This window comes from Bombyx mori, chromosome 7, assembly GCF_030269925.1.
Source record: "Bombyx mori chromosome 7, ASM3026992v2".
NCBI classification, from domain to species: Eukaryota; Metazoa; Arthropoda; class Insecta; order Lepidoptera; family Bombycidae; genus Bombyx; species Bombyx mori.
Window position 1 is genome coordinate 10429556 of NC_085113.1, and position 23502 is coordinate 10453057.

Below are 23502 nucleotides of genomic sequence, written 5' to 3' on the forward strand. Positions count from 1 at the left end.
AAAAAAAAAACAGTTATTTTCTTTCGTCAATTCTTTCTATATAAAAAAATTTACAACAAACTAACAGATTTAAAACAGATTTGCAGTTTTTCTATCATACATTTCATTGGATTGTAACTATTTCATTATTAGATTTGGAAAATTTCCAGATACATTGGAATTTTTTCCAGAGCAAGACAAGGGGCTCTGTCGCTAAGCCAGTCAAATATCCTTATTAAATTATAAAGGAAATATAAGGACAGACGATGGAGGATATAATAATTATGATGATATGACTGACTGGATGGTGCAGTAGTAAGAGCTCCAGACTGTAGCGCCAAGGGTCGTGGGTTCGATTCCCACATCGGCCAAACATTGTGTGATGAACAGGTTTGTTTGCTTTTCATCTGGGTGCTTATTATCTATATATTTAAACGGATATATGTATGAATTTCGGTCGCCAGTACCCATAACATAGGCAATCCTAATTTGGGGCCAGATGATCGTACTGATTTTTTACTACTTATTTAAAAATAGAAATACTTTATAGCGTAATTCTGCCATAAAGTTCTTCCAAACATTGTGCCAAACATTTACTCACTTAGGCAGTAACTGGTACAGTAGCTCTTCGCATTTTTTCTTTTCTTCTAAATAGTCCTGAGTTCTCTCGCTAACTAGAGTCTCCAAATTATTCGCATATTGTTCCATACGGGAAAGCAGGTTGTCTAAAATATTGCTACTTTCTTGAGTTCTGTTAGAATAAGAGAGAAAAAAAAAAACTCAAATTTAATTTACATACCAAAAGGATGTTCAGGATGTGAAACCTTTTATATATTATAAGACTCCATACATAAAATATATGAAAGCTTTTGATGAGGTAAAGAAAAAATATTCGAAGGAGCATTTTCTTCTACTTGTGTACCACGTAATTAAGTAGCCCGTAGGCACGAGTCTCGTGAATGTAAAATGACATGACGCGCTTCAAGATTTTTGGATATGATTTTTCCATTTTCCCTCTCCAATGACAAGCTTTAGAATTTTTGTGAATTCTCTAAGCTTAGCTTTACGAAATTCGTTTTTTCTTCGAGAATTAGATTATTTTTTTGTATTTTAAGGCCAGAGAATCGCACAAATGTTTCAGTGGCAACTTCATTGACATATCATTCAAGAGGACCTATTACAATAATATTCTGTTTTTATTTAATGTATAGCTGGATGGACGACAGTGTTAAGTGGTTACTGGAGCCCATAGACATTTACAACGTAAATGGCGCCACCCACCTTGAGATATAAGTTCTAAGGTCTCAGTATAGTTACAACGGCTACCTCACCCTTTAAGTCGAAACACATTTAAGTTATTACTTCACGGCTGAAACAGGCAGAGTGGTGGTACCTATCCGTGCGGACTAACAAGAGGTCCTACCACCAGTAATGTCCAATAAAAAGGTACGTATATGACATAATTATCTTCTCGAGTTCCTACAGAAGTAATTCTTTTGAATTTAACCTATTTTACTAATTAATTCTTTCCAAATCCGCTCTTTAGTACTAAAAGCAAAAGCTGTCCATGTCAGTCCATAAGCAACACTACAGTGTTACCAATGTTTAAAATATCGTGCGTTTTGAGATGTAAGTCAAAATAGTCGCTATTTTAATGAAATTAAGCTTTTAATTTGTTTGGCAAATACACTTTCTTATTTTTCTTCAAAGTAATACCAGTTCGACTTTCTTTTAGAAAAGAAGGATTTCCAGTGACCCGAAGGCCTTTACAGTTTCACCAAGACAGGTGGGCCAGTAAAGGTTCAGCCAGGATGGGTGGGATTTGCTATCATCCGCCCGAGCGCCTCCAAAGGAGACCTAACAACTCAAGAGCAGCTACTTCGCGAATTAACCTAACAGGTAATCGAAATCACGACCCGCTGAGAAGATCATCATTTCACTATGCTACTAACAACGTAAAGGTCGATAATAAACACAACTAAATAGTATTTATTTCTTAAAGGAAGGAAGTACACAATGTATCACGGAACAGTAACTAATTAATTCATAAACGGTTTAATCCCAAAGAAGTTTTAATTGAAATGAACTTTTAAATTAGCACGAAAGCTTGAAACGTTAAGGAATCAAGTAGATGAAACGAAATTTGTGTTTTGATATAAAGAGGCACAGCTCGAAATTGATTTTTTTAGTTAAGGGACGAATAACTTAATCTAATATTTATAAAAATAGAAGATTGATTTAGAAATAAATATAAATCCATTTATCTAAAGCCAATCGATAGCATAAAGCAAAATGAAATCGGTAGGCAGCGGCTTGGCATGGCTGAAGTCCATGGGCGACGGTAACCACTCACCATCAGGTGGGCCGTATGCTCGTCTGCCTACAAGGGCAATAAAATAAAATTAGACACATATAATATGTATTAGCGTTCTGATTTTATTGGAATAGACTTAGATATGAACACGTTATGGGTTCATCAAAATGATTATAAATTTTTTATGTCGATCATTGTTCGAAATTGAATGAGAAAAAGGAAATTTCAACGTAAAATTAACAGAGAAATATAATGTGTGGATAGTTCCAGGAAATTGGAAGGTGCAATCCTAAATCAAGAGAGAGAGAGAGAAGTGGTATGTACATAAATATTACTTGTTGAGCCTCCTTATGGCACCCTTAAGGTTTCCAAAGTCAGGTCTTTCAGTTGGATCCTCTGCCCAGCACCGACGCATCAGCTCTGCCGCGTCATCAGCTTCGCAAGATCGGTGATGAGACGTATTAGGCCGTAGACAACTCGCCCTGATCGTTTCAATGATTTCTGAGAACATTTGGATGAGATAAATTATGGTTATAAATAAACTTGATTAACTATATTACAATGAAGTACGAATATGGAATAATTATTTTTTTTTATTTTTTTTTTATTGCTTCGATGGGTGGACGAGCTCACAGCCCACCTGGTGTTAAGTGGTTACTGGAGCCCATAGACATCTACAAGGTAAATGCGCCACCCATCTTGAGATATAAGTTTAAGATCTCAGTATAGTTACAACGGCTGCCCCACCCTTCAAACCGAAACGCATTACTGCTTCACGGCAGAAATAGGCAGGGAGGTGGTACCTACCCGCGCGGACTCACAAGAGGTCCTACCACCAGTAATATTTTTATATATGACTTTACTGTGATTATTACTTTAAACAAAGTTTCAGAAGGGGATTAAGACGATAATTTATCAACATCAAGGCACCCGAACTCATGCTTATAGCCTACGATATTTCTTCACAATCACCACACAATACCACAATACCCAATACCGGAGCAAAAATGGGAGATCTCATTTTATTTTAGTAGTTACAGATCCGCGTAATCTATATATACAAAAATGAATTGCTGTTCGTTAGTCTCGCTAAAACTCGAGGACGGCTTAACCGATTTGGCTAATTTTGGTCTTGAATTATTTGTGGAAGTCCAGGGAAGGTTTAAAAGGTACATACATATGAAAATTCTCGGAATTAAATAAAGTTTAGGTCTTTTATTTATCGATTGAGGCACTACGATGTCTTCCGGGTCAGCTAGTTAGTGATTAATAAAAACTTATATCGTTTTGGAAAATCTTGTTTAACTAATAATCCTGAATAACATCATTATACTTTTTCTAATCGATAGATTATCTTCTCGTATGTAATCAATTGTTCATTTAACACACGACTACATTTTTTAAATGCTATGGATATTTTAAACTGAAAGTCTACGAGAATGTTTACTCTAACAAGTTCGTCTTTCAACCCGAGAAAATTGAGGGCCCTTTGCTCCGACACAAATTTCAATTTGAACGCTTAAATTAAGAAAAACGTTTCGCGTTTGAATAATACGCGTTTATTTTAAATTAATTCGACTCAATCCAGAGAGAATCCTTTTTTTTTTTTATTGCCCTTGTAGGCAGACGAGCGCACGGCCCACCTGATGGTGAGTGGTTACCGTCGCCCATGGACTTCAGCAATGCCAGGGGCAGAGCCGAGCCGCTGCCTACCGCTTAATACTCTCCACAAGCTTCGTTTGAAGAAGGACATGTCATAGCGCTCGGGAAACACCGTGGAGGGGAGCTCATTCCATAGCCGGATGGTACGTGGCAAAAAAGACCTCTGGAAACGCACTGTGGATGACCGCAGTGGCTCCAGGTAGTATGGATGAACTCTACTCCGGTGAGGGGCGGTGCGATGGTAAAAACGAGATGATCCTTCTAAGAATATCCTACCAAGTATCAAAGGATATTATAAAAAATAAATCGACTCCAAATTCTACTTATAAACTAATGTACCTATAGAAATATACTTGTATAAGGGTATTTTTGGTCAATAGACATCATTACTGATGATTCATAATCATTCATACAACACTATTGTATGAATGAATGCTTCTCCTACGAGTATATTCCCAATAAAGGATTTGATTTATTTAATGTTATTGCTATCGTATTATGATTAAAAGAAATCTTACGTATTATCTTTAACAATTCTAACTTGAACCATTGGAATAATTTACAATAACAAAATGTCACCTTTTTTATTTAACAGTATACCTTACTAACATACAATTTAAACAACACAGCTTCAAATTATTATATTATATATCCCTAAAATTATTACTATTACCTACTTACTATTATATTATTACATACCGCGGATTAGAAAAAACAATATCAAAAATTAAAGTTATTTCGAATTGCAATATTAGAAAGAAAGTACTTACTTTTTTGAATAAATAAATGTGGGAAACGGAACTTTTAGAGTGAAATGAATGAATGTATGAAGAAAGGGACGGAAGAAACATGGTTAAGATGACGATCGGGTATTAGAATTGTGAACATTTTACGACGTGTGCTAATTTATTAAATTTTGTTACTTTTCCAAAAAAGATGTGTGGTGTCGTGGGACACCGGATAGGAACGAAATTCCTTATAATAAAAATATGAATTTTAAGTTCTATTCGAGGAATAAAGAAAATAGAACTGGAGGTTTCGCAACAACCCACAGTCATTCGGTAACGTGCGAACTTATTGTGGTACACTTCATTCACGGTTATTTGCCCAAGAGTTAGTGTATTGCGCAAGCGAACGCTCTGAGATCGTGGTCAATCAATGATAAAAAAATATGTTATTTTTTGTACATTATTACAACTGTGTGCATTACTAATAAAGAATCTTACGTTACGGACGTTTTTTCCCAGTTAGGGCAACCCTCCGCATCGTCCCATAAGGAACTTTGTTCCAAAAAAACTGTTATTTACTTTGAACGAATACAATATAAAATGTATTTTTGGCTTACCTTTAGGTGAGAATTCTATGCCGGGTCCGAGCCAAAATACTCCCTGCCTATTCACTATCTCGTGCATGACAATAGCAAAGGAATAAACGTCGCCTTTCTGTGTGCCCTCCGGCGGCGGCTCTGGCATTCTCAATAGTTCCGGAGCTGTCCAGAGGAGACCTTCAACAAACAAGAAACATATCAGATTAAGCCCTTGAGATTCGCTGGAATCACAACGAAAACTAAATACCTTGTAGGGGTCAGATTATATTGAGACAGTTACGACAGTTTAAATGTTGCCCTTTGACTAACTTTGTATCAGATGAGGTGGGACAACTAGAGATAACTTCTAAGGTAACGGAAATAGATGGGTACTTAATATCAAATATATAATACAAAACATTTTATTTCACTTAGGTTTGCCAAAATAAAGACAATGGACAGAAAAAGTACGCGAGAAAAATTATTCAATAAAAACTATATATGTCTAGAACTCGTTATATCTATAGAGATATATCATTATATATATATATAATTAGAGAGGTTGGAGTAATCTAAGGACTTAATTACTGGAAGAGATTTCAACATGAAATAAGTAGTGCCCTTGTACTCTGTATCCTTATTGTCGTGTTTTTTCTAACAGCTGTGTGTACTAAATATATTAAATAAATAAATGAAATAAATTAATTACCTACATACATACATACATACATATATAAATAAAACACACACATACGCAATATATAATATATAACCTACATTCGTGTGGAACTTTATTCAAAGCAAACAGAAAGTAAAAACTCATATCCACATACCTAACAGAGACAGTTTTACTAAGTAAACATATGGTATAAATGAGTAACTAAGTAATAAGCGGCTATAGATGAGTTACTAAGTAAACGAGATTATATAGAGAACAAATAATGATTATTTGCTTTATTTCTCATCAACTATTTTTACCCTAACAGATTTAGCTTGTCCAATGAATGTTGCCATTGAAATGCCCAATAAAAAACCACATTTTCATCATTAAAAACCACAAAAACACAATTATTTAGAAAATGTTGACTTTTTTTAATTTTTATTGCCTAGATGGGTGGACGAGCTCACAGCCCACCTGATGTTAAGTGGTTACTGGAGCCCATAGACATCTACAACGTAAATGCGCCACCCACCTCGAGATATAAGTTCTAAGGTCTCAGTATAGTTACAACGGCTACCCCACCCTTCGAACCGAAACGCATTACTGCTTCACGGCGGAAATAGGCGGGGTGGTGGTACCTACCCGTGCGGACTCCCAAGAGGTCCTACCACCAGTGTAATTTTACTAACAATTGTTTAAAATCTTTAGCAACGCATGGATGCAACCGATTATAGTCAGCAGAGCTGGTTTATCAAATCCGAGGAAACTGGATGGAACAAAGGAACTGAACAAATGAAACAGCATCAAAATATAGTTTAAAATACTTCATAATTAAAGTTTTAATTATGTAATAAGTTAGAATCGAGGTTATACGATCTTACACTCATAAGACAGTATAGTATAAGTACAGCGACTCATTACTCGATACACGAAAAAAAACACATCCACACAAACACACACACACACACACAAACACACACACACACACACACACACACAGAGAGAGAGAGAGAGACACACACAGACGCATATGCACACACACACACACACACACACAGACACAGTTGTGTACCTACTGTTACTATGGTATATTATTACGCATCCACAGTAACAGTTTCTTGTCAATCACCTTCACCTTCCCGAAGTTCTTCCTGCCCCTACCCCTAAGTTTAACTAATGGAAATCTTAATCATTCTACATACGCTGCTACCATCATACCAATTTCTGTAGCAAAGCACAAGTGAGTTACAGCCGAATATCCATTCAACAAAAGTAGAAATATAGCAAAACATCCTTCACGGTGAAATAGAAATAAATAGCTATTTCGTATTATTACAGTACTAAGCGTAGGTATTCGTTATCTTACAAATCACAAAGTAAATATCTTTTCAGGTCTTTGACTAGAACCAACGGAAACTCATCCAGTTTTTTTGTATCGAAGGATAAATTATTTATACTTTCAAAGTTAATTACGTGGAGGAAAAAAAAACGCTTTGTGGCAGCCTGTTCTAATCAGATTGTTAATTGAGTTTGTGCTCAGTGAAAATTTTCTTGAAAAACCAGTATTTTCCTAGCCACGTAGGTATTTTAGTGCCTGCAGCTTAATAGGTAAAACGCTTTAGGTTTTTATCTCATCTTAAAGGAAGTTACACAAAGCCCCAGAATACTCGTATCAAACTATGTGACTGTGGCGGTATTAAAATCCCGCACGCCATTACCAATTTTTCTAATGAAATACGTACGACACGAATTCCATTATGAAAAATAACATCATGTAATTAAATGAGACCAGCAAACTATAAATTTACATATTTATTGGTGGTATGTTGGATATCAACATCCCAATTTTTCAAAATATCTATTTTTTCACTGTTTTACCAATGCAATCACAACAGATACTCCTCTTTCAAGAAGATATTTAATTATTTTATTACTATAGTGAGGTTGACGGGTTTACACGTCATTTGGGGTGAATTTGGAAACTAGTTTCCAGAGTCCAGATTTAAGCACATTAAGGTTGAAATCTCAATTGTATTTTCAAATGTGCTTGAGGGATAAAAAGCGGATTTTGGTACCGGCCTGGGCTCACAATATTATATCCCACAATTCCCGTAGTAATCAATTCCAATAATAGCATAAAACCAATTTATGCCAGCAACAAAAAAGTTTCCTCGATTTTATTCTTAGGCACGTTTCGTCCAACCTCAAACGATAAATCAAACATTTCAATTAACGCGAATCGTCCAAAAATAAAATTCAATATCAAACTGTTTACTTACGAGTCCAATAACTGTGAGCGCTCGAGTCCTTTTCCGAAGTTCTTAAGGCGTGTATTCCGAAGTCGGTTATTTTTAATACAAATCTCGAATCAACTACACAATTGCTCGACTTGAGTGCTCCATGCGATTTTATGTCGGAATTGTGTAAGTAATGCATGCCCTGTTAAGTGGAAATGCCTATTATGAATTAACACGAGATACACAAGAGGTAATTAGAAATAAATTTGCAACAATATTTAGCAGCGATTGGGGGAGGGTCATTGGAGCACTACGAGAGAGACTCATATCAAATAATGAGATCATAATAATGATCAAAATGAACATAATTACAGTCAGCGTCAGGACATCTACATTATTGTCTCCGGGATACAAGTGTGCTATTCTGGTCAAAATGTGCTTACGTTAGTCTGCACTGGTGTTAAGAAGATATTGAAGTCCATAAATCTCACAAATCAAAAGCCGCTATAAGGCTTGGAACCCAAGCATTGCATTTGCTTTTTAACCATCATAGCACCCTCAAAACCGGATCCTACATAGTCTTAATGGTGCAACAGTCATTATACCATATAAATTTTGCACTTTGACCACGGGCTCAAGACGGTATTCACATTATGGGTTTCATCTCATCACAATATAAAGTCGTTTATCTATCAACACACAGAATAATTTACATTTTCAAAGACATACCTATACAAATTAAAACAAAACTTTTATTTGCTAATCAAGGTGTTATCTTTCACGCACGTAGTCTGTTCAAATATTTTAAATGTATCAAAAAATAGCTTACCTTTACTATATCGTGCATCAAACTGACTTTGAACATCCAATCTAGTTTGATAGATTCATTCTCAAGGATATCCTGCAAAGATCCTTTCGGACAGTATTCGGTCAACAAGCAGCAGTGCGGCGGATCAACGCAGGCCCCATAGAACCTCGCCAAATGGTCGTGCTCGAGATCTTTCATTTTCTTCAGCTCCAGCAGTAACGGCCTGGTGAGGTCTATTCGCTGTTTGTCCACTAGTTTGATTGCGACTCTGCAGCCCTTGTAGAATCCACATGGAGTGTACACTTGGCGATCTCCAGCCAATGATGTCGCTTCGTCGGAGAACGTGGTCTAAGTGATTTAAAAACGTTCCTCAAAATTCTTGAAGTCGTCAAGAAATTATGTAATAATTATTAGAACTAAGAAAACTTTGCAAGTCCATATGAGAGTATTCGTGATAGCCTAGATTAAAGTACGCCGAAGAATATTTTTCCAAATAATACAGTATCCAAAGAAACATCTTTTAAAAATGAAAATATTCTCGGAATCGTATCTTTAAAAAAGAACATAGAAACCGCTCAGAACGACAATCGCGAACGAATAAAAGATAATTGAAATGAAAAAAAGAGAAACGAAACAATTGTTCTTATAGTCATCCGAAGGGCAAAAGGTATTGTCGTTTTGGTCGCGTTACACGTTTTAGTCGATGATAAAGAAAATTTCATTGTTAGGCTCTGACAGAATACCCCGTAGCAGTAGGTAATTGGGGTCATGACGTCCGCGCTAATCCCGAATTCACAGTCGAGTTCGGAACTATTTTATTTTTATTGGACTGACAGGCTCATCTGTTCTTAAAAACAGGTACTCGAGAACGAAACAGTCCACAGAACGTGAATTTTGCTTCACGGGCTTCCGACACATTTGTATGTGAGGTGTAGACATCATTTGCATAGTTTGTCACACCTTTCAAACCAGAACACACGACTACTTCACGGCAGGAATAGACAAAGTAGTATATCTAACCGTGTGAGCTTACAACTTGCCTACCATCAGTAGAGTTTTATGAATCAGAAGACACCAGTGTAGCTTTGCCTATCTATAATTCTCACCTTTATTCTTTTTCTATTCTCTAAGATAGTTTCCTCCTAATTTAAGTACTAAGGAGATGTGGTGAATTCGTTCAAGTTGATACCACAGTCTGAAATTTCTACAGCGAAGTATGGAAACGTAACTTGAATAGTTGTTACTTCGGTACTATACTGGAGATTCCATTGACTCGGATCTTTCCACTATAACCCAGGTTTGTTTTGGTGTTTGTTTTTCCAAGAGAATGTATTGATTTAGCGTTTGCATTCTATTATATTTTAATAGATAAGGCATTATTGAACCAAAGTGTTTACCAGGTATTTAGTGATTAGTGGAAGATAATATGTATAATCATATTGTAAAACCCGCCTGGTATGAGTTTGGTTGATGCTATTCAACATTTTCCGTAATTTTGTATCAAAAGATTTTCATGTAGAATAGCTATGGTGAAAAATGTCTAAAAAATTCATAGCACGTTTTTATTTTTATTTTTCTTATTACTTAGATGTGACTCAATAGCATTTGACTCAATAGCCCAAGATCTATCGGACGATACGTATTATTAGTTAATGCCCAAAAACACAGTGAAGATTGATAATGTTTATTTATAGTCGACTCAATAAAAACCCATTCTTTAAGAATTTAAATAAATTGATTCAGCTTTCGATTTGGATTTAAATGGAATTCGTATTTCTAAATTTCCAAATAAATGGAACGAATAAATCTCTTTCTTGAGATCAACACTTTCTCGTGTCGGTTTTTTGACCTATTTCTTTCTTCAAATCGCTCGGTCGTTTTGTGTAGCTATGTGTGAAGTTCTTACCAACACTCTGTGCGACAAATTTTGTGACAAAGATCACGTCTCTGAATATCGATTCTTGAGTTACTGATTTATTTGCTGGGAAAATTTTGCGGATCTGCCTTAGATAATGTAAGTAGAGTTTATTATGTACTATATTCTTTCTTACTAACGAAACTGAACTGGGGTTTTAAGCTAGGGCTCATAAATATTTGAACAAGAATATTGTGTAGATGTGAAATTAAGGTCGCAAATATGTTGTAATGTCGCTATCCTATGTTATTTCGGCCGTATATGGCTACTTAGCTGTAGAAATAGATAGGTGATACCGCCTATATAGACTCACAATGTAAGATAGTTACGTAATGTATGATTTTGCGGGATGATTCTTAGCACGGATAAACTTCCGGATATAGTTCACGTAATGTATGTACATGAATTTTATTATGAAGCTGAGATTATGATTATTATTTTATTCTTTAGATGGGTGGACGAGCTCACAGCCCACCTGGGATTAAGTGCTTACTGGGGCCCATAGACATTTACGACGTAAATGCGCCACCCATCTTGAGATATAAGTTCTAAGGTCTCAGTATAATTACAACCGCTGCCCCACCCTTTAAACCGAAACTCATTACTGCTTCACGGTACCTACCCGTACGGACTCACAAGAGGTCCTACTACCAGTAATTACGAAAATTATAATTTTGCGGGTAATTTAGGACTAAGGAATAATAACTTAAGTTATTGAAGCGCCTAGTTCTCCCTTTCTTCAGATTATAATTTCAGTTTGTGTTCTCAACAAAGTACTTTAGTCAGAATAGTTTGACTGGCAACAACATTGATTTGCTTCTGAACTGTTTTTTTTTGCTGCTTAGATGGCTAAGCCAGTAGATAATCTACCTGGTGTTAAGTAGAGCTCGTCCACCCATCTAAGCAATAAAAAAACGTCTTATCACCAGTAAAGGATGATGGCATGTGCGTTGTGGATGTCTATGAGCTCCGATAACCACTTAAAGCTCACAACCCAGCTGAGCTCGTTCACTCATCGATGGAATAATGAAAAAATACTTAATCAAAAAAAATATTATTCTCATGATAACTTACTCCAGTGCTGTAGCGTCTGGTTATTGAATGCAGACTGCCTCTGAGTCGACCGCCAGGCTGCAGGACATCACTCCAGCTAACCCTCCAGGTCATCATCGCGATTTCCGCCTCAAGTTTATAATGCCTAAGAGAAAAATAAACATTTTATAGATACACGCTTCCAGAAGCTATTGAGAGAGGTAGAAATATATCCTAACGTCTATCTTTATGACTGAAATAAAAACTTATATGTAGTTAGCCTTGTATGTAATGGGGTCGATGTTTTTAGTGCCTTCGTCAGAATTATTCTAATTACCGTTTGTTTAATTTCTTGGGATTATCACGCTGAGATTTTTTTTTCATGTTTTATAAATTTTTTTTTACTGCCTAGATGTGTGGACGAGCTCACAGCCCACCTGGTGTTAAGTGGTTACTGGAGCCCATAGACATCTACAACATAAATGCGCCACTCACCTTGAGATATAAGTTCTAAGGTCTCAGTGTAGTTACAACGGCCATCCCACCCTTCAAACCGAAACGCATTACTGCTTACCGCACCCGTGCGGACTCAAAAGAGGTCCTACCACCAGTAAAACAAAAAGTAATAAAATATATTTGGTGGTACTGTTTGTCTGTAAATTTGCCCGGTGGCTTGATTAAGTTTAAAAAATATAAGGCATATAAAATTATTGAACCTATTTCATTGTTCTTAAAAATCAAAATAACTACATTATCTAGTAGCTAATTCAAGTGTAGATAGAATAGCCACATGTGTTCTATTAGAAACTATGTAATTTTTTGCTGATTTTGATGTACATAGTTAAAGATGACCTGACCGCCTCATCTCTAGTCATTACTATTCGAATATCGCCGCCTACCTTGAGACATGAGGTCAAATCATGAATATCAGGTTTTTTAATTCTATAGTCCGGTAAATAAGTCAACGGCCTGAACTTAAATGGTTACCGCATCCCGCAAGAATAACAGTGTACATATCGCCAAACCTAACTCTGAATTGTATTGCACCTATTCCACCATTTAGATCATCATATGTGATTGCTTAGCGGCAGATACTAGTAGGGATTGTGGTAGCTCACCCGTGAGAGCCTAAGGTACACTCAACCACTAATAATTACGCAAATTATATATTGCATTCCGTTAAATCAATTATTATTTTTATTGTTTATATAGGGGGATGATCTCTCGGTCCACCAAACGTCAAATGGTCACCAGAACTCATAGACGTCAACAATGTAATCGCTGCCACCTATCATGGGGCGTGAGTTCTAAGGTCTTAGTTTTTACAGTACATCACCTGCTACACCTTTCAAACCGAAACGCATTACTGCTTCACGGTAGAAATAGGTAGGCTGGTAGTAGCTACCCGTGCGGACTCACAAGACGTCCTACCACCAGTAAAAATAATACAACTTCTAATTTATAACGTCTCACATAAACTCGGAATACGCCTAACGAACATAATATAATTGACGGGTTCAATTAGATCCCCTACATAATACAGAAGGTTAGAAGAGAAAAGAAATGGAATGAGAATATGCCTAAGTCGACTTAGGCGTATCTCCCGAAATGACGTCCTTCGGGATTTTCCCGGAGATGAACTCCCGTCTTATCATCATGACGGGTACCGGCGAAGGCGGACTTTCGGCGCGCACTGCGGTACCGTAGGTCTGGTGTAGCCGGTGTGGTGGAGCTCGATGGGGTTTAGTCGGTAGTCGTTCTGCGGGGCAAGTGCTTCGCGCGCCTTTTTCAAGGCGTAGTCTCTTGCGAGGAATTCGGGGACCTTCTCGTCCCCCTCTTCCTCTCAGGAGGCGCCGGAGTCCGACATAACCCGGTTCGTTACCCCCCCGGACCGGGTATCCGTAAATGGATTCCCCAGCGTTAAGTCGACTTAGGCGAAAATTTTTCTGATTGTTGCTATTGTATATCACAATTAATAAAACAGGGCTTTAATGTTAAGATTACAAGGATATTTCGATGATAAATTTTGATACCAATAGACTGATTTTCGCTGCGAAAGGTTTTTTTTTTTTTTATAGAATATTCGAGAACAATCGATGTTCGGGGTGCAGTATGGGTATCAGTAGTTATAAATATTTTATGAACAGATACTATGAGTAGAAGGGTTATTTTGATAATATCCTGAAAAGCACCCAACGTATTTTTACAATAAAATATTTTTTTCTTACACTATTTTTAATTCAAATTTATTAAAATTCATTTTCTATTTTTTAGTTGGATTTTCTATAAAAGCGAATTTTTTAAAGTATTATTTATTTTTAATTTTTGAGTTAAATTTCAATTTTAAAATATATTTTTTATGTTGTATTGTCATCGGTCCTTAATAAGTATATCAAATTTCGAGTTAATCCGACGTTTTGAAGGGGGTCAAAATCATGTTCAAAGATTCCGTTACATACTAACACATACATACTTCTGAAGCTAATAAAAGCGTATTAAAAACAGGGTTTTAATGTTAAGATTACAAGGATATTTCGATGATAGATGTTAATATGTGATGATAGATGTTCCGGTAGGCAGCGGCTTGGCTCTGCCCCTGACATTGCTGAAGTCCATGGGCGACGGTAACCACTCACCATCAGGTGGGCCGTGTGCTCGTCTGCCTACAAGGGCAATAAAAAAAAAAAAGAAATTATACGAATACACTCATTTTCGTTGCGAAAGGTTGTCTTTTTCTTTTCATTACAATGATAGAATAATCGAAGTTCGGGCCTTCTTTTAATATTGTGCCAATGAACAAGGTTACGTTCCAGCTAAGTACAAAGCAGTGGTGCTCGCAGACACCGTTATGTGAATTCCTCCGTCGACCTTGAGATGTGAGGTCGAAAATTCGCTTCCAGTGAAGTCGAGGCTTTCCCGTCTCTAATACCGGTCACTCACATTCGCACGAATACGCAAACCCGCAAGTGTAGGACGACATTTGCAAATGATTATGCAAAGTTTTCGCTGCATTCGTGGTTTTCCAAGCTGTCTCGGTTTTTTAACAGACATCAAAGCGCGCGAACCGCGATCCTTCGCGTAGTTTCCCACACATTCGTGTGACCAGTTGCGCCAAGTATTACGAAGGCAACGGAGGTTTCGCTGTTTTCATAGATCGTGACGTCTACTGTGTAGCGTATCTTCATCAAAAGAAATCCCATAAAAACAGCATGGCTGTTAATGATGTCTGGGAAAGAATTCGAAACTCTTTTTCTCTTCAATGTTCTATTGACGAATTAAAAAGGAGGAGAAATTCGTGAGACATTCGTAAACAAGTGTAGGAGGAAGCGCAAACGGGTTCGCAAATTGACTACCGAACCCATTTGCACAGCCGCTAAGCTTGCGAATGAATGTTTGACGGCCCTTCACATGCGCGCGAACATTCGTACAAGTACGAATATTTCCGCGCATGTGAGTGGCCGGCATAAGACTGGATCGTGTTTGCGTTTTAATCAAATTCGGAGTCGAGCGATGCAGCCAATTTAGTATGAGATTCGAAAAATGAATGATTTAACAATTTAAAGTCCCAAAAGGTGAATAAAATTTAATATTTCGAAATCAAATATGATTAGCTTTTTGCGGCATCGAAACCGGTTTTAGCGGTAATTTATTTTGCTGTTTAATCTATTGAAGTAAAATAAACAGAGGTCAGAATAGAAGTCGTCGTGGCCTAAAGGATAAGAGACGTCCGGTGCATTCGTATCTAGCGATGCACCGATGCTCGAATCCCGCAGGCGGGTACCAATTTTTCTAATGAAATACGTACTTAACAATTGTTCACAATTGACTTCCACAGTGAAGGAATAACATCGTGTAATAAAAATCAAACCTGCAAAATTATAATTTGCGTAATTACTGGTGGTAGGACCTCTTGTGAGTCCGCACGGGTAGGTACCACCGCCCCGCCTATTTCTGCCGTGAAGCAGTAACGCGTTTCGGTTTGAAGGGTGGGGCAGCCGTTGTAACTATACTGAGACCTTAGAACTTATATCTCAAGGTGGGTGGCGCATTTACGTTGTAGATGTCTATGGGCTCCAGTAACCACTTAACATCAGGTGGGCTGTGAGCTCGTCCACCCATATAAGCAATAAAAAAAAAAAAAGAATGATAGGGTGGAGTCGGAGCTTGGATACAAAAAAAAAAGTCTGTGTCGATTCGGAAATTAAAATTAAATATTCATTACCGTTTCGATACGAAATTGGTGAGATTATTTATTTTGTTAGAAAAAGTTACTTTGAAGTGAATATCGGAACAGACTGATTGATATTTCTGTTTTTAACCCAAAGTGGATTTATTCGTAAACCGTATCCTTAGGCTGAACAGGATACGAATAATTTTAGCGATTACCGAAGCCCAAAATAATCATTATTTTAAAACCGTCACCTTGAGATATGAGATTTTATTCTCAATTGCACAGATGTACAGCCGTTTCGTCCTTTAGATCACAACACATCAGTGTTTTGCGGTAGAAATAGATATTGTGTCGATACTGACCCGGGCGGTCTCACAGAACACAGCCTAAGACCACTAATTACGCTAATTATAATTTCGCAAATTTCATTTCTAGTGCATGATAAATAAATAAATAAATAAATATTTACTAACAATCACGCCACGTTAACTGGTCCCGTGATAAGTTCGTAGAGAACTTGTGTTACAGGTACCAGATAATGGAAATAAATGTAAGATTTTTATTATACACATACATATATTTAATATACATCCATAGCCCTGGAAAAGACATTTATATTTATCATACAAATATCTCCCCTTGGCGGGATTCGAACCCGCGATCCCCATGTGTAGTGACCATGTCACTTATCACTACACCAGACGGCCGTTTATTTCTTTATTGTGGAAGCCATGTAAAACCGGGTTTTAAGTATATTATATATATATATATGACCTTAAAAATAAGTCGCCTTATCGGTATTTACTTCTAAAAAAAATCCGGCGATGATGTCACTCCGTATAACCTCAGATCTTTAATTATCTTTGAAAGCGAAGAAAGCAACAGCGCATCTTAAGCAATACGTACATATTTTGTTTCATTTTATTTATTGGCTACCAAAATGTTATACATCAGCACAGAATATTACAAGTAACATGTACATTGATTCCATACTAAATGCTAACACAATTACAGGTACCGACAGGCATTGTTAAAAAAAGCGGTTCATTGTATAATAGTTGAGAAAAAAAAACTATGTATAACATGAAAATCTTACATTATTACACATTTACAACCAAATACGCTATTACCTAACTGAAAAAAGCTCATTGAGCAAGGTTGTAGACTTCACGTCTAAAACTGTCTAAAACCGTGCCAGCAAAAACCATCTTCTCTTCTATATATATAAAAATGAATTGCTGTTCGTTAGTCTCGCTAAAACTCGAGAACGGCTGGACCGATTTGGCTAATTTTGGTCTTGAATTATTTGTGGAAGTTAAGAAAATGGTTTAAAAGGTAGATAAATATGAAAATGCTCGAAATTAAATAAAAATAACAATTTTGTTTTTCCTTTGATGTGTCCCCCGTCGGACGGATTCCTTTTGTTTGTTTTAAGTTTATTTTATACAAAAGTTTAGATCTTTTATTTATCGATTGAGGCACTACGAAGTCTGCCGGGTTAGCTAGTATGTATATAAAGATTATATTCAGATACGTTGATGTGGTAATTAGCTCCCTGATTGTTAGTCCGAGGGTTGTGGCTTAGCACATAGAGCAAAAACTCTTGCAACGAACAAACTTGTTTGCTTCTCGTCTGGGTGCTTAATATATGCGTGTTTGTACACATTGAAATTCATATAAGTATGTATATAGGTTCAAATAGTACACGCAATCCTAGTTTGAAGTTAATTATGGCTGGGTGGATGACTTATCTGAAAGGAGCTTAATCACTGTCACCAGGCCAGATGGGTGGACGAGCTCACAGCCCACCTTGTGTTAAATAGTTACTGGAGCCTCAAGACATCTACAACGTAAAGGCGCTACCCACCTCGAGATATAAGTTCTAACGTCTCAGTCTAGTTACAACGGCTGCCCTTCAAACCGAAACGCATTACTGCTTAACGGCAGAAATAGGCAGAGTGGTGGTACCTACCCACGTAGACGCACAAGAGGTCCTACCATTATATAGGTATATATGCTTGTTTGCTTGAGTCTGGTTGCTTAATATATGTGTGTTTGTACAAATGGGCGCAAACGCTACTATTGGCAATAATTAACATAATGATATATAGTTTAGTTTAGTCTATGTTATTATTTATTTATTATTAGCAAGATGAAACTGTTATTCTACCATCTATATATATAAAAGAAAGTCGTGTTAGTTACACTATCTATAACCCAAGAACGGCAGAACTGATTTGGCTGAAAATTGGTGGGGAGGTAGCTTAGAACCAGGAGAAGGACATGGGATACTTTTTATCACGTTTCCGTGGGACGTGACATACAACGTGGTATAAACAAAACGTAACTCATATGGAATAACAAAAAGCAACTGACAGTTAAACGTAATGTAGTCTATGGTTAATTATAGTAGAATTTTGAAGTTGACCGGTTGATGTGTTTGTTTCGAGTTTCTATTAGCTTATTGTGCCGAGATAGGTATTCATTAAGGAAGCCATGTCGCGACCAACACGATCAAATCTTTCCCGACGAAGCCGTAATGCAACTAGGATTTGAAACATTCCGAGTGAAAGGACTGAAGAAGAACAAGAAAATATAATAACAATAACAACTAAATGGCCAATAAAATATCATTAAAATACTTGCTTTTTTAATTTACATTAATTATCCAAATAAAAAATTTACCTTGATAAAATCAAAAGTCTGCTCATTTATTGCCTCTAAGGCAGAACAAAGTTCGCCGGGTCACCTAGTATTTAATAGTTATCAGACACTGTTTTGATGTGAAAATGTTCAGAATGTGTTTAATGTTTATATTATTGTTTAAAGACACAAATGACTGTATTAATAATTAAATATGAACAAAGCATAAATATTAACAGCAATAATTTAATTAAGTTTTGTAATTGCTATGCAATGATGGTGTTGGCACCATCTATTATTATACTGAATAATAACAATGTTAGTTTATATTAGTCAAAAGTAATTTATGTAAAATAAATTAATGTTAGTCATGTAAAAATCATTAAAATATGTATTGTGAATATTACGCCATATTCTGTGTATTGTTTCGCTGTATTTACATTTATTTGTATAAAATAAGTTGTAGTTGCTATAACCAACAAACACAAAATGGCTAAATTGTGTAAGAACTAAGACGTGGCTTTTTATGATAAACAAGTAATGTTAAAGTTTTATAGAATTGTATTGTATTTTGATTGTAAAAGACATTATGTGTGAAAATCCTGGCGTAACACCGACATACACATTGAAATTCATATAAATTCAAATAGTACAGGCAATCCTAGTTTGAGGTTTAGAGACATTATCCACGTATCCACGGCTGGGTGGGTGACTTATCCGAAGGGAGCCTAATCACTGTCACTAGGTTAGATGGGTGGACAAGCTCACAGCCCACTTGGTGTTAAGTGGTCACTGGAGCCCATAGACATCTACATATAATCATATACCACCACCATTTAATCATATGCCCCGACTTCCAAACACATTTACGAAGATATCTCACCGTGGATCAAATTGGAAGCCAATTAACCCCATTTTTTTTTATTGCTTATATGGGTGGACGAGCTCACAGCCCACCTTGTGTTAAGTAGTTACTGGAGCCTCAAGACATCTACAATGTAAATGCGCCACCACCTTGAGATAAGTTCTAATGTCTCAGTATAGTTACAACGGCTACCCCACCCTTCAAACCGAAACGCATTACTGCTTCACGGCAGAAATACCGGTGACTTTGCAAATTATAATTTAGCAATTTTGATTTTTATTACACGATGTTATTCCTTCAACGTGGAAGGTTCTTTTCAGATTTCGTGACATTCACAGTGAGACTTGAAGACGTTCAAGCTAGCGACTTAAATTAGTCTTACCTGTATATGAAGACTGATAGTATCGCCAAGATCACAACGACGGAACTCAATACAATACTGAGAATCGCGTAAACCGGGAGTGCTGCAACAAAACACATTCATCAGAATAAATCAATTACGTCCTTACCAAAAGTACTTACATATTCATTATCAATGCAGCAGAAATTGCGCTAAGAGGCCAATAAAGAGCGCTATGACATGTCTCTCTTCAAACGAGGCTTACAGAGAGTACTTAACGGTAGGCAGGAGGTTGGCTCTCCGCCTGGCATTGCTGATGTCCATGGGCGACGGTGACCACTCACCATCAGGTCAGCCGTATGCTCGTCTGCCTACAAGGGCAATAAAAATATATATAAAAGAAAGAATATGACCGTAATAATCTATATATTAATACGTGAAGTAAAAACTTTGTATCCTTTTTTACGAAAATTGCGCGGACGGAGGAGTATGAAATTTTGCACACTTATAGAGAATATAGAGAAGGAGTGCACAATGCTAATATTTTTTTAAAATAATGCATAAAAGATACATTAAATCGATAAAGAAAACATTACACACACTACATACCATGTATTTGACGCACACACGCATGCATACTATTTACTGTCAAACTTTTGTTCTTGGCGTCTGTTCTCAAATTGAGAATAGATTAAAATATATTGTTTGTCTTTGTTAATATTTTTTATAGTGGCGAATTTTGTAGTTATAGAAATATAAAATACAATCATAATATTGTACAAACTTACAATTCCAATTAATTATAGTCGAATTTCGACTACTGCGTTACCTCTAGTAACAATAAAAGAGTAAGGTTTATGTGCATATTTATGTGTATTGTTTTAAATTATTGGCTATTATCATATAGCAACATACATACATACATATTTTAAGTAGATCTTAACCAAAGCACGTTTTCTTAGCACTACTCCGCTAATATCAAACGACCAGCTCTAATATTTCTCATACATTTTCTCGACTATACATTTTATTATCTGCCTCGTCCAGACGTAGGGGTTGGGAGATTCGATAACGCACATTATTCTTAACACGCAATTAACCCAATTTCTCTGGCTCGTAACAAAGGATTTTATATAAATACTAGTGAAACGCGACCACGCTCCGCTGTGAAATACTTTTAAACTGTTATACATAGTATGACCGATAACTTTTTTGAAGAATATAATATACGATATAAGATATCGCGAACAAACAAATTAGAATCTATATATCTATATATATATAAAAATGAATTGCTGTTCGTTAGTCTCGCTAAAACTCGAGAACGGCTGGACCGATTTGGCTAATTTTGGTCTTGAATTATTGTTGAAGTCCAGGGAAGGTTTTAATGGTAGATAAATATGAAAGTGATCGGAATTAAATAAAAATAACAATTTTGTTTTCCCTTTGATGTGTCCCCCGTCGGACGAATTCCATTTGTTTGTTTTAAGTTTATTGTATACAAAAGTTTAGGTCTTTTATTTATCGATTGGGGCACTACAAAATCTGCCAGGTCAGCTAGTTTGTTTATATCAAACTAATGTTTGCCCAATATGATCGAAACTCGAACTTAAAATGAAATTCGAACTTAAAATTTAAAAACAAAACTAAACGGTCGGTTAGTTCTTTTGTCGTCTATTTTATGTACCTACATATGAGAATGGTCAATTCTTTCCTTGTCGTCTGATTCGTGTCCGTCTTTTAAGAAGTCAAAAAAAGTACTGCCTTCCGCTAGTTGCGTCCGCCCTCGTTCCATTTCTTTCTTTATTTTTGAATTCTTGTCAAGTGTCGTGTTTTAGTCTGTGTCTAACCGTTCTAGATCTTATGTCCCGTCAAAGAGGCTGCACGCCACGACAAAAACTAAGAATTCGATTCATGTATCTACTACATTTTTTATTTAGTTTCTTGATGATTTAAAAGAAAAATATCTGCTACCAAAATAAATCATTAAGCCCTTGAGATTGAGATCTTGTACACCTCGTGATATATTTGAATAATAAATAAATCATATAAACATTTAAATAGTTATTGCTCGGAGTGTCGATAGATGTGAAAACCAGATTGATGTTCTTCTTCTTTTTCTTCACCTTATCCCACTAGTTGGGGTCGGCACAGCTAATTTTACTCTTCCATACTCTTCTATCAGCCGTCAGCTCAACACTCACTCCTCTCTCTCTCATATTGTCATCCACACACTCCATCCATGTCTTCTTCGGACGATCTCTTCCCCGTCTCCCTTGCTCTACCATTTCTATACATCTCCTAGTCACATGCGGATATTAATAATATTAATTTAAACATTGAAACATGAAATTTAAAATTTTAATAGTAAGTTTTCACTTATATCGGCAGTCCCTATGAATTACACTATTTTTTCTTTACCTGTGTGTGTATAGATCAGATATTCGGAAATAATAATAATCACATATAATATATAATAATAAAAAACGTAGGATTAAGCCAAGAGAGTCGTTTTAATCATTTTTACGACTTGGTAATACCGAAGAAAATACTAGATTGGATTAGTTTCTCATCTGAGTGAATGGTAAATAAGTTTGCATGTCTACGCCAGTTTGCCTGTTTCTAGTGTGAAGAATCTTCAGTTGCGGTTTCAAAGATGCGATGCGTTTTATTCTAGAAACTTCAACTTCAGGACTTAATGTGTCTTACTGGTGGTAAGGACCTCTTGTGTAAGGTGGACCTCTTGTGAGTCCGCACGGGTAGGTACCACTACCCCGCCTATTTCTGCCGTGAAGCAGTAATGCGTTTCGGTTTGAAGAGCGGGGCAGCCGTTGTAACTATACTTGAAACCTTAGAACTTATGTCTCAAGGTGGATGGCGCATTTACGTTATAGATGTCTATGAGCTCCAGTAACCACTTAACACCAGGTGGGCTGTGAGCTCGTCCAGTCATCTAAGCAATAAAAAAAAACCTGTAGGTTATAAAGTCGCTTAATATCAGCTGAGCCGTCGACTCATCAGCATAACTACAGTAAAAATTCCTTTTCCAGTTTTTTTTTGGTCAAAAATTTTTAACACTATGTTACTGACGAGTATTAAAATTTAATTAGCTTCAGCTATATTCTGGATTTCAAGCTATCAATAAATTCGTTTTGAAACTAATTTTGCAAGCCGTATAGTGAATGTCCCAATCATATTTTAGCGTTTTATTATCATAATAAAATATATTGATTTTAAAATACACCATATTTGGCACAACGAATTTGAAGTTATTTTCGGGTTTTTACTAAATTAAATAAATAATACACGTGGGCGCAACAACAGAATGAATCGAATATCAATTCCGCCAATTAATATCTGACATTCACAACAATAATTCACATTTCTAGCTTGTTCTCAAGAATTCTCACCCACGCACCTGAGTGTAGTAAAATTCAGCTAAGTTTAGGCTTTCTTACAGCGTGTTAGAGACTAAAATACTTTTCTAAAAAATAAAAACTGTTTTTTTTTACATCGCACTGTGGATTACTGATACTAATAAACAGTCAATTTTAGAGTTATCATGTATG

General features: G+C 36.3%; 1 protein-coding gene across 7 annotated transcripts in view; it reads right to left on the reverse strand.

Moving 5' to 3' along the window:
- Gcy (receptor type guanylyl cyclase) overlaps positions 1-23502 on the reverse strand; it is a 311036-nt gene that overhangs the window by 20672 nt on the left and 266862 nt on the right. For all 7 annotated transcript variants that reach the window (XM_062669266.1, XM_062669268.1, XM_062669267.1 and 4 more), the window contains 7 exon segments: positions 19976-20057; positions 11957-12080; positions 8989-9315; positions 8202-8361; positions 5301-5459; positions 2629-2794; positions 581-730 (listed from right to left, as the gene is read on the reverse strand). In XM_062669266.1, coding sequence (XP_062525250.1) covers positions 581-730; positions 2629-2794; positions 5301-5459; positions 8202-8361; positions 8989-9315; positions 11957-12080; positions 19976-20057 — 1168 coding nt within the window.